The sequence below is a fragment of the Anoplophora glabripennis genome, unplaced genomic scaffold (genome assembly GCF_000390285.2).
Source record: "Anoplophora glabripennis isolate ALB-LARVAE unplaced genomic scaffold, Agla_2.0 scaffold1, whole genome shotgun sequence".
Lineage (NCBI taxonomy): Eukaryota > Metazoa > Arthropoda > Insecta > Coleoptera > Cerambycidae > Anoplophora > Anoplophora glabripennis.
In genome coordinates, this window is record NW_019417028.1 from 2251232 (window position 1) to 2264732 (window position 13501).

Consider the following 13501-nt stretch of genomic DNA (forward strand, 5'->3'; position numbering starts at 1 on the left):
AATTTAAGCTTTACTCACCAATTCCTCATCGTTGAGGGTAGCTCTGGGAACGGCTGACGTCAATCCGGCGTTTCTTTTGGCAGCCATGGTCTGCGAAACCATAAACGTTAGGATTTATTTAACTTATTTATATCGGACTTTATCCCCTTTGATCCGGCTTTAAAAATTTACCGCCTTTCCCGGGTTATTTATTAAAATGGCCCATAATTAAAGCCTGACACACAAGTTTGGATGGAAAGGGAGGGCGGCGATAAATTTTTTCGGATTATTTTTGTGTTATTAAACGACTGTTTGAGTTATATACAGCAATGTATATAATTGTGGACAAAGGAGGAAAACCTATATAGAATTATGGAACTAATGAGGTAAACAAACGATAAGTACCTCTACTTATTACTTTTAGAAGAAAAAAAATATATAAATATTTGTCAATAATTTTTTTCTTAATATTTGTCAATGATTTTATTCTGACAGTGCTTAGTTTCAAATTCATGAAAATTGTTTGTTGGATGTAGATGAAAAATGGTCGCATCGGGAATTAAAAAAAGCATTTTGAAGCTTTAAGATTCTAGTTTTTAGAGCTCCTTTTCCTGTTTTTTAAAATTCGTGTAAAAGATGAAAAAAAAACAAATTTTCCGAAAAATTGCAGCAGCATGTTATTGGAAATTTATTTCAGTTTTCGAAACTGCCCTTCAATTCTCTGTATGACCATTTGTCGCCGAGATATCGATGATTGAAGACAAAAGGATCCTTTTCCACTAAAAGTCCGATATTTCGATGAAAAATGGTCGTATCCAATTAAAAAAAAGAAAATTGAAGCTCAATAAACAAGCTATCTGGAAAAAAAATTACAAAAATTTTTTTGTCGAACTATTTCTTAGAATTGCATGATAACCGTAGCCTAAAAACTTTCGACCGAAAGATCTAAAAACTAGAATCTTAGAGCTTCAAAATGCTTTTCGGAAATTCTTTTGACCTTTTAATATTTTGTATTAGTTTAGTATTAAATACATGAAACCGTTTGTAAAAAAATAAACTCTAATTGTTGCTGCCCGTTTCAAAAACTGATTTATCTCGAAAATCGTTTTTTGAACGAATACTTTTAATAAAAATTTTATAACTTTACATCTACTTCTCAAGAAATGCTTATGTTAACAGTGAGAATACGTTGTAGGTACCATCATTAATTTTCTGGAATACTGTTTACCCATTTATCCTCATTACATTTACATAAAATTTTATTGTACACAAAAACCGTTAATACTACATAATTGCTAAATTAAAACGAATTTCAATTATCGAACTTCAAACAACCCCTTAATAACACGCATTCGTTAGCATTATTTTGTGAAGCTTTATCGAAATAATTGGTGCACAAGTGAATGTAGATATGCGATTGATATAAAACATATTTCCACATGTGTAGGGATACTTACCATTAATAGAGAAATATAATGAAAAAAAGAATAATGTGAAATGTATTGTTTGAAACGTGCAGGCGTGCATATTTATATCGACATGCCTTGAAAAGTTAACGGATGGTCGATCTTTATTTCGTTTTTCATGTAGATATCGACTGAGTTTCAAGTAGTCGAAGTATATTTGCAACATTACTATTATACGGATGTTAATAAACAAATGTCTAGAAAATTGCAGGAATATACAGGGTGTCCCACTAAGGTCGGCAAGGTACGATATTAGAGAAAGTATAGAGCTACGAACTTGAAAACTATTTCCAGTGATTTCTTTTGGTCGATTTATTAATCAAATTTTTTTTAGAAAATAATAATTAAAATTAGTATTTCTCTAGTTGCATGATATAAGGCCTTAAAAAATATTTAAAAAATATACGGAGCAAAACCGATTTTTTGGTATTGTAATACATAAATTAGGTAGTCATAGGCGTATGATAAACATTTTATAGGGGGTCAAAGGAGTGGCAATAAAAAAAATAATATCCTGTACATCGTTTTACATTAGACTCAAATAATTAAATATCTGTGTCAAGTACGATATCTCTAGATCAAACTTTTTTAAAGTTATACGAAAAAACGTTTCACACTGAAAAGGAGGCGTTGACCTTTCTCCTAGATCGTCTTATATTTCGACCTCGGTAATCTATTGTGGCTCGCTAGGACACACATATAACTCTGTACGCAGATTTATTAATATTACAGATGTACGAGATTTCACAAAAATACCCCTTTAATCCGAAAATCAATGTTTACCACGCACCCTGGTAAAGGTCAGTTTGTTCGACAAACCCCACCGCCCAATCTTGCCCGAATCCCATGTTCATCCAATTTGTTCCGGAGATATACACACTTATATACAAAATATCCTGCATAATAATAATGTTGCAAAAAAGAACAACCCCCTAGGTACTAGCGACATTACACTGGAGCTGTTTGGAGGGTTGCGTTGATGCAATTCATTTTGCCTCAGAAAGAGTAAAATGTGTTAATCGATGTTTCGAAACACGTAATCATGCACGTCTACTTATATTTAAAAATAAACGGCGTTACACCCATCTGTTTTATTCGACGTCTGCGGTGTGCAATTTACAAGCCACCACTCTTACTTTAATGGAAAATTTCGCGGTAATGTAAGCGAAATCCTTGCATTGCCAGGCGAAATTGCAATATCGAAATGGTTCGTTTAAAAATTAAATATCTGTCTTTTAACTAAGTAGTATATTTTAAAGAAGGTGCCTATAACAAATTAAAATTACCCGAATCACACCAAATTGCTGCACTGCACTGTTAGGCCATTTGTTGACAACTGAATTTATGGTCAGATCGCCCAGTGCGCCTGAGTTTGTGCAGCGTTTGCCCTCATTGTTCAACCGAACGACCAGACCTGTATATGGGTATGGCTAAATAAATATGGGAAGAAGTTTTTCAAATATTTCAATGCCGAGTTACTGCGTCAGCGACCAAACCTGGTACATACTGTCAATCTTTTGGTTCTTCCGAGATCAGAGAGACTATAACACCAATGTTAAATTTTATTATGTACTTCCAAAGGCATTTACACACAAGAGATGTAACTAAAATTTGCACACATAATTTCAACGTTGTGTAAAATTAAGTTTAACGACTCGTACTTTCAAGTATATTTACTTTATGCGGTGCATTTTTATATTTTACGTTGCACCACTACATTTTATTATTTCTGATGTAAATATACACACTGAACGAATTTACAGTTAACTGGTTTTAGAGTATACGTTTTCATGGAAATTTACATAACAAAGGTGGAAAATGTGCAAAGGTACATGTTTAACTTTGCAAAAGACAAAATTTTAAATTCAAAATAATCTGGTGTACAATTTACATAAAACTTTTATGAATGCAGTCGAGTAGAAACTATTTCATTTAGGTAAAATTACATTAAAGTTTTACTATTCCACACTCTGCTGTATCATACTATACATAATGAAAAAAAAAGCGGGGTAAATTCACATTATGTTTAATTAATAATACGAGGTTTGATCAAAAAGTAAGTAATTTTCTTTGAAAATATTTATTTAATCTTCAATTATTATTCCATTTGTATAAAAATTCTTTTTCGATTTTTTTTAAATATCTTGAGCATCTATGAACCGATTGTTTTTAAATTTTGCTTGCCTATATTTTCAAAGGTGGCAATTACGAAATTGATAACTACTTTGCCAACAGTTCTAGGGGGCGCTACTAGTAGTGTTCTGCCAAATTAAAAATGGCGCTCTCGCACATTATTCTCGACTACTAAGAGAATATATTGATAGAAGTTTTCCAAACCGTTGGATTGGTCGCGGCAGCGAATTTTCTTGACCTGCGCGTAGCCCTGATTTAAATCCACTGGATTTTTATTTCCGGGGTAATCTTAAATATTTGGTTTATAAAGATGTTATACATACTCTAGAACAGATGGGGGCAAAAAAGAAGAATCTGTTAACACTATCAGACACCAACAAAGAACTTTATTCAAAGTCAGACAGAATTTTAACGAGAGAATATAAAAAAAGTGTATTGAAGTTAATGGTCACTTTGAGATTTTTTTTTAATTTGCAAATTAGACGTACCTAAGCATAATAAAATTTTCAGTTGTTATTGTGTTTGTCTTAATTCGTAATTAAGGCTACTTTTTTGAAGGCCTACCCTGAAGCAAACTATTTTCCGACATAACACTACAAGCAACGTCTCCTAGAACTGATTGCAAAATAGTTATCATTTTCGTAATTACTACCTCAGAAAACATAGGCATACAAACTTTCAAGTTAATCGGTTCAAAGAGCTAGACATTTCAAAAATCGAAAAAAAATCAACTTTAACACCCTGTAGATCGAAAAGGAGCAACATTCGGATAAGTCATATTTGGCTTAATCGTTCTATTTTGAAGACATTTTCTAACTGCCAGAAAAAATAATATTTACTATTTTTCTCAAACCTCAATGTAGCATTAGTTAAATTTTCAGATATTAGCAGTGAGCTATTTATAAGTTGCCACATGTAAAATTTACAGTTAATTATCATAATGTAATTAATATATCGACCCAAGCAATTACACTTATTTAAGCGGGTTTTATGATAAATCGATATGTTCTGATGAAGTCATTAATCATTAACGAAATGGCAGTAGTGGGTAAGATATTCATATATCTTGTTTTATTCAATAATCAATTAATTAGGAAATTTTACAGAAATTATTATTACGTTCATGTAAAACCAAAATAAAAACCATAACGCCAATGAAGTGTCTATATCTAACCTCTTCCCCAAACTCAAATTGCCACTTCACGAAACACGATCCGAGTCGACAGAAGCCATAAAACAAAAATTACTGAAGCAGTTGAAGTCGATACTGGAATATGCGTTTAAAAAATGCTTTGCTGACTGGGTTGTTGTTTGAAAAAAGTGTCTAGCTTCAAATGCAATTCTGAAGGAGATAAAATAAATTTTGATGATTAATTCAATATATTGTTGGGAACTGTTTCTAATGAACTAGGGACAAAGCTGTATCTACAACCGAAAAAACAAAATTCTGTACGAATTGAGAACAATATTTTTATTGAATAGGTAGTCAAAGGTAACATCAACTGTAGGCCTGATATAATTTCGACTACATCAGTCGAACATAAAAATAAATGCAGGGGCTCATCACATCCACTAATTTTCACTTTGTGTTTTTTCGTTGGCACTCCTGAGCCTTTATCCCTTATACACGACTAACAAAAACGCCAGGGATGGGCTGTAAGCGATGCTTAGTCGGTATTTAGGATTATACAGCGGCACAATTATATGAGAATTCTGTAGCTGTATCACGCTTTGAACCCGTTCATAAAGATTAACATGATTACTGCAGGTAATATATAAGGCATCAGTGAGTTTATTCGAGTTGTTATTCAAAGCACGTTAGAATGGGATAAACAATTTTAAATTATATTATTCGCGCTCGGTGTACGATAATGAATAATTTCTGAAGACAAAATTGAGGCTTGTTTTGTTCTCTGTTAAAAACGTTAAATTCTTTAGGAAACGTTGTAAATGAACTTAAAGCCTTGTTTTCACAATAGCAATACTTGTAGCAAGTACAGTACGTTGATATTTAATTTAAATATTTGTACTGCCCGTTTCTATCAAAGTAGGCCGATTCATAAACAAATTGAAATTATAAAATAAATTTTAATTCTAAGCAACTTTCCAACATATTTCTGTATTGTTAAAAACAAAGGCACTTTATTCTTGAACGATTTTTATATTTATCAATTTTCACCTTGTACATGTAATCGAGTATGTATATGTGCATGTAATTTTAATCGAGAATGCCTTTTTCTCGTAAAATTAAAAATGAAAATTTTTTTGCCTCTTCCTTTCTAAGCGTGGAATACTGTATATTGTATTCTATTTGGTGACATGTATTCAGGTTAAAACTGAATTAATCAGCAAACTTTGACAGTTGAGAAACTTTTCCCGTTTCTAATATTTCAGAGTGATGAAAATATATACATATTTTTCATATTATTCATCTGTTTCTCTTTTATAACTTTCTTCACTTGGCACAATGATATAATGTTTTGCTACATGTGGACAATAATATGTCATAAACCTTGTCTTTTTCCTTTCTAGAAAGTTACTAAAAACTCGACATAAAATTTACAAAAACAATAATGATACTCTTAAAACTGTTAGTTACATTTTGAATTCTATTTTTCAGTAAATTTATAGTTAGAAAAACAAAAGACAATAAGCCCTTGGTCTATAAAAAAATCACTATACTTAATGATGACTAAATTTAGTGTCATGAATGAAACTCATTTTTTATCTGAACAAAAGAGTAAAATAGAGATTAGATATCAAACAAATATCATACCAGATATGTATCAAACAATTCTAGAAGGAAATATTAGACTGATATGACACTAAACATTGAAGTCACCAAGGGTGTTTAAGGATAATAATGCCCTGGATTATATTCTGTAGGCTACTGATATCGGGACGTTATAATCTCTATAACACCCTATAGACCTCAACTACTATATTACTAAGGTGCTAGAAGAGGTAGAACATATTTTGAGAGCTGGGAAATGGCACTCATCAAATGAAATATACGCTGCAGATACCACTTTCAATATCAATTGTTTTAGTGACATAAAAATCAAATATACATAATCCAATCAAAAATTAAAAATATAATTTTTAATTCATTGTCAACGTTTCGGTGTTGTTTTACACCAACTTCATGTCTCAAAATTTGAAAAAACTTTTGTCAAAACTACAATTTTAGATATTAAGAAGATACCTTTGTTCGTAGTTGTTACCAAGATTTCAATGCTCTGAGTTTTCCCTTATTTTTTATTATCATCGCAAATTTTACCTGATCATTTTATTAAAGTATGACTGTAAAAATCTCATATTCAGATATTTTATTAAGTCAAATTCCATTTTTTTATTGTTAACCCGTTAAAAAACATTGTAAGTTGTTTTATTAAATAAAAGACAGATATTCATTTTTTACCTCTCTTTTGAAAACAAAGCAATTACGTATTTACAGGATTTCTCTCGTGTTAACCCCATTAAGAAATTCGCCTTTTTGAGGCATATTGTAAAAGTTACTTTAATCTTTCGGTGATCAACTTTTCTCTCGCGAACAGATGGGCGTAATCGCTCGAGAAATTGTTAGATGGGCGACATAGCCTGCGGTGTTAGTGGAAGTAGGAAGAGTATAGACCAATACCTTGAGCACCTGGAGAAGTGAAGCGGCGTAGGGCAAACCATCAAACAGAGAACAAACAACATAGACACGTTAGTAATGGCTTGAGGAAAGTTCACAAATTTACACATTACATTTAACATTGATGGGGGGGAGAGGGACGCTTGGGTAAGTGTGGCGCTGATGTCGTTTGTGGCGTTTGTAACAAAAATACCATCTACATGCAGAATGTTTATAGAAGCGACAAGATTTTGTATAAAAACAGTTTTAGTAATATTTTTTCATGGCTAAAAATGTTACGTTGTTTCATTTTTCCATTTTTACTTTTTTTAACGTTTTGTAGACAAAATACGCTCGTTTTGACACATACAATAAAATACAGGGTGTTGGAAGTCTGACTGCCTTAATTTTAACAGATGATAGAATACATTAAAATAAACAAAGAAACCTTATACGACATGGGTTCTAAACTCAACCATTTCCGGGAAAGAATATTATCAAAATCTCCAACTTGATGTAAAGTTCGATTAATTAAGGAATATTGATATAACTGCGTGAATAGAATACCATAAAATACAATGTGTATGACTTTTTTGAATTAATTCTAAAAAATAAGCGTTGTAGTAAATTTAAAATTCGACAAAATTCATATCGAGCAATGTGACAACGGCGCGGCGGATAACACTAACAATTTCGAGGTACTAAGCATTACTGAATTTTGCTTTTTGGTTAAGTCCCTAAATTCTTTTTAATACGACGACGTGAATCTTTAGGTACTTTAATTACATATTTTTCAAATTCATAATTTGATTAAAAGCTAAGTTCCTGTTCTAAGAGATTCATAATTACTAAAAATCGAAAAAAAAATAAACACAATACTATCTTCGTACTACAAAATCGATACATTTTATTTCAAAACTGAAAAACAATTGTCTTGAAATTTACTAAATGTTTCACAATAATAGATGTTTACATTTTTTCCGAAGGACAAGTCTACCGCGTGCACACGTGGTGTCCATCAGCTGTGTAACGTTAGCTTAAGCGCTGTTGTCACGTTGTGATGAAACTCCCCAATATTAATACTCGCTGCATTTTGAAAACTGTTAGTCTTACGCCTCTGCAACATATAACTATTTTGTTCATTTATGATTACTCTACCTCGTGCTGAAGTTATGGCAGTCATACTTCATACACCTTGTATATCCGAGTTCCGACCCCTTATCTGGGGAAAGTCTTTGAGAATTTCGACTATTTAATTAAACCGGGTCGACTTCAGCGATTAGGGCGCGAAGGTCGATGCCGAATTTGTGGTAATTCTGACCCGCTGTCGCGAACTTTGCCCAAACCGGTGCCCTGCAATTAGGATAATTTCAATTTGGACTGTTTCGAAATAAATACGGGTGGTATGAATTTGACGTGACAAATTGCTGGGATCGTATCCAGCGCCTACTAATTAGCTGTCGTGAAATATGAGCCATGTATTTGACGGAAAGAATTACTGGTGGTGTCTCAAAGTTTCCTTCGAAGATCAGTAACGGCTTCCTGAGATTTCTTTTGTGTCTAATTATTTGAATAACTTTTTATCTTTATAACTTGTAATAACTTGTTTCTTAATTTCAGTTTATTTCTTAATATTTCAGTTGGTAAATGCTTATGCATGATTAATAAATAAAATTAATTCAGTGGTATGTTACTCGTATCTTCAATATAATTGCGAAATGGAACAATTCCAATTTTGAACATTATTTTCGGTGACAAATACCTTCCATAAAATGTTTGAATCACCAGCACCACATGTAGAGGACGAGAGGACGGTAACAAATACAATAATATATAAGAACAACACTAACACTGGATAACATACAGGATTTTATTAGGTGACGGAACTTGCAGGGAATTTATGTACAGGACTCGGGAGTGGTATAAAGGATAAGACACATTTATTGCTGACATAAAATGGTATGAACACATTGAATGTTTGCATAACTTGTTATATAGTGATAAAAACAATATATTTTCACAACGGACTCGTATTACATGTATAAAAGGTTATAAACAGTTTCATAACCCATAACAAAAACTTCTGCTAACAAGATTAGCAGATTAGGAAACTTTTATAAGAGCATGTTTTGCCTTATTAGCTTTATAAGTATAAAATGTGGCGTAAGATATACAAATCGTAATTCTGTAAAGATTTTGTTTCAGATAAAGCAGCATAATACTATATTAACTGTTCAGGTTTTTAATAAGAAAAGTTCCTATAAACGTAGGTCTTAGAACGCTTCGTTTGTGAGATATAGGGTGTTGAAAACAAACTTTTTTAAGAACGTGTTTTAATATATCTAAAAGACCAACAGATATTAAACTCAAATTTAATATCTATTGATGTTTTACAAAATTAATAAAAATTATTAAAAAAAGTTTTCAACACCCTATATCTCACAAACGAAGTGTTCTAAGACCTACGTTTATAGGAACTTTATTAAAAAATGACTCTCTATCAACTGTTAAAATCCTACCACAAAAAACTGACTCACCCTGTATAGACAAAAACGTTTTTAACGAAGATTCTCGAAACTTTTTGTTGGTAAAAATAAATGTCCTTATATTACCTCACCCGCTACCCCTCGTTCTAATTACTATGAAAATTTAATCGCACCGTTAAGAAAATCACTAGTCCACATTTAAACTTCTAATAAAAACAAAGCAATTTCAAACAATTAATCTCGGTGGTGTATTTAAAATCTTAATTAAAGTAATGAAGGTAATTAAAATTTAACTGTCAAAGTCAAACCGCCTCTAGAGACACGGAGTGATTAATGGTGCCCTGACAATAAGGAAGTTTAATGGAACCTTATTTCAAAACAAAAGATGCAATGTTTTAAGGTAGGCCGCTTACTTTTATGTGCAATTTTATCTACCTTCTCTATAAAACTGCACTCTGTTTCGTTTATTTTACTGCGGTGATATCGTCTATTTTGTGAGGGAGATGAATCAATTAAATGATTTGTACTTTATTACAGCTTCTGTTCAAATTCAGAAATGCTGAAGTAATGCAATTTATTGCCCAAGTAATAATGTGAATGCTGTACAGATTAATTAGTTTTAAAAGAGGTATATTTGAAACCAAATGAATTTCTACAGTATAATGACTTCTTAAAAAGCTTTGGGGCATAGCTTAAAACCTAACCATAAAAATTTGGAATTTTCCTGGCTGGAGGTTTATAAGAGTTTTATTATTAGTATCGAGAAACAAAACAGTTGGAAAAGCCATCGAATAAAAATTTAATCGACTCGTGCAACTATAAAACTATAAACCCTTTAAATGGTTTTAAAAATGCCTCATAAAATTTCCTGTAGGTTCCCAAAATAATTCGATGGAGAAAACAAAATTTTACGCATGTTTCTAACATGCTAACAGAAAATACTACTGATCGCTGAGCCACCGCCGGATTTTTAGAAAATAAAATAATTCTAACTGGAGCAAGATCTTAAAGCCACCTTTAACCAAAACCAGTTTCATATCAATGGAGTGTGATCGAACGTCAACCCTAGCACTTTGCCTGGATAAAAAAATCACTTAATCTGTTTGTGCTGCCCCTTTAAATGTATACTATTCTCTATCGTTATGTGTAGCTGTCACAGGAGAACAAACATTAAATCTATAACATAAACGATAGCGTTGAACTGCATTGCAGTTTATCAGTCCATCAATTCGGGGTAAAGGGCCAATTTTTGGTCAGCAAACGCCTGGGCAGGTAACGGAGATACACAGCAGCGGTTCGCCTAACAAAATAAGATATATCTTGGTCGAGGTAATCTTACCCCAACATGTTCCTTGATCCCTTATGCAAAGTAACTTATCTATTAAGACCGTCCGGTTGCTTTTGCTGTAAGAGCTGCAGTCTGTCACTAATCTGTAGCAGAGGCCTGTTTCTATTCTGGACTCTTTGAATCGAAGCAATAATTATTTTCTAAAAAATATTCGCCAACGAAAATGTTGCATAAGGTTACATCTAGAATTACGGGAAAATTACATTTCCGCCAATGTCGATGGAAAAAATTTCCTGGACTTTGAGATAAATTATTCAAGCGCCTGTCGAAGTGAGGATAGCGGCAAACAGAGCTCGTCCATTACCCAGTGTCGTGCGGACTTTCTTGGTCTCTGCTTTATTTGTTATGTTTATTTTTTTTAAGTTTATGTTATACGTCGCCCTACTCATTAAACGTTGTGCGGAGGATTGAGAAACGGATGTGAAAACACTTTGCTACAAGAGGGGCCACTCATTATCTCGTATAACAACGCATTTCTATTGAACAAAATACAGGGTGTAACATTAAGTGATCGCCAGTTTTTTCAGTGCACTATTAGCGTTGCCAGTTGTTATTTTTTTCTAACAACTGTTAGAGAGAGATAATGGAAAATAATTTAAAAAATATTGCTTTTATGTGGGTCATTTTAAAGTCACCATAAATAGTCCAGTCACTGAACCATTTTGGCCACCAATTTTATCGGATGGCACGGATTGACGTGAAATTTGAACAGTAGCTAGGGTCCAAGGAACAAAAGTTATATAGTGCCGATGTGTGCTTTTACCCTAGGGGTGGATGCCACCCTTTCTAGAGGGTGGGAATTTTTTTATTAAAACTAACCTCACGATTCGATAGAGGGACGAATTGTAAGCAAAAAATGTTCTATAAAAATTTTTTGTACAGTCAATACTTTTTGAGTTATTTGCGTCTAAACTAGCTAGTTTTTAGCACAAAAAATGCATGTTTTTGAGCCATTTTTCGCAAATATCGCAAAAACTAAACTTTTTTCAAAAAAATGATTATAAGCAAAAATGAAGGTAATTAAATAGCAAAGAGATTGCTTTTTTATATTTTTGTAGGTGGTATAGAACCCGAGTCATGACTCCCAGAAGTTGAAGTCAATTTCGAAGATAGCTATAATCAAAACGTTCAACGTCCTGTAGCGAAAAAATTAAAGCTTTTTCGAGGAAAACTTATATAACACCTATTTAAGTTATAGAAAAGATCTTTAAATTGAGTGGTGGTAGAAGTCGTTAGCATGAAAACTAATGAAGTTGCAATCAAAATAAAATGATAGTCTTGATTTTTGAGAAAAAAAAATCGGTATTAAAATTAATGACTTGACGGAAAAAAAATTAAACGTATTCTTTCTTTTATATTTTCATGTTATATCCAAATTTATCTAAATAATTTAGTATCAAAGACAGCTTGAAAAAGTAAAACACAGTCATAGCGTTTTCAGGTCCACAAAAGGTATTTATACCCACATTGTGAATTATATTGAACATTTAATTTTACTACGATTCACAAATTTATTTACAATAATTCATGCCTGAGACTGCGACTCAGGAATAAAATCATGACATTTACTGACTGTTAGCGGTAGCGCATGAAAATTATGTGTTTATTATGGAAAATATTACAATACAGAACAAGCGGATAGCAGTGTCGACGTTCTACACAAATCACTGAAGCCCGGCTTCCGCGAAGCATGGAAAGCTGTGCATCCCACTAAAGTATTTCAATAAACAAGCCATAAAATGGATATTTGAATAATAATGCGGTCATAACTCTTGCCCAAAGTCTTAGAAAAATACCAAAACTGCAAGTTTAATAATAATAAATCCTCTCGTTTTAAGCTACGTAGATATTTTTGCACAATATTTCACATTATTAATGGATTTAATGAGGAGAATATATAGCAGTAAAAGATACAAGAATATAACCGCGTTAAAACTATTAGTAATAGCATGAGACTGCAGGGATATAGCAAACTATACGGGGTGGATCAAATTACAAAACAATTGGGCAATGTTTTGCTGAAACTTCAAATCAGATCCGAGATATTTTAACTAATCTCTGAAATACTGTTTTTGAGATGAATAGTCGACTTTTTTTCCTTTTATTTTTATTACTTTCATAAAAGGCCAACTAGGACAAAACTGTCAAGCTGCAATTAAAGCTTTAGGCGCACACAAGATAAATTCAAAACTGGTGTGGGATTGTTTACCAAGGCTGACTGAACTGGCTCAGTCAGACTGTGTTGGGTGCCAGGGCACAAAGGCATTTGTGGGAACGAGAAAGCGGATGAACTTGCTAGGAAGGGATCCGAGACAGAGTTCATTGGCCCGGAGCCCTTCTGTGGCACATCTCCCAGTGTGGTCAGGTGGGCTCTGAGCAAATGGACCGAGACAGAACACAGGAAATACTGGACTTCAAGGCCAGGACATAGCCATTCTAAGGAGCTCATGGAGTATCCTTCGAAGGGAAGAGC

General features: G+C 32.8%; 1 protein-coding gene across 1 annotated transcript in view; it reads right to left on the reverse strand.

The window, feature by feature from the left end:
- The window catches only part of LOC108910349 (protein unc-13 homolog B), a 465101-nt gene that overhangs the window by 80063 nt on the left and 371537 nt on the right, over positions 1 to 13501 (reverse strand). Inside the window, exon 15 of the mRNA XM_018715183.1 lies at positions 19 to 90. Coding sequence (XP_018570699.1) covers positions 19 to 90 — 72 coding nt within the window. The remainder of the gene's footprint in view (positions 1 to 18; positions 91 to 13501) is intronic.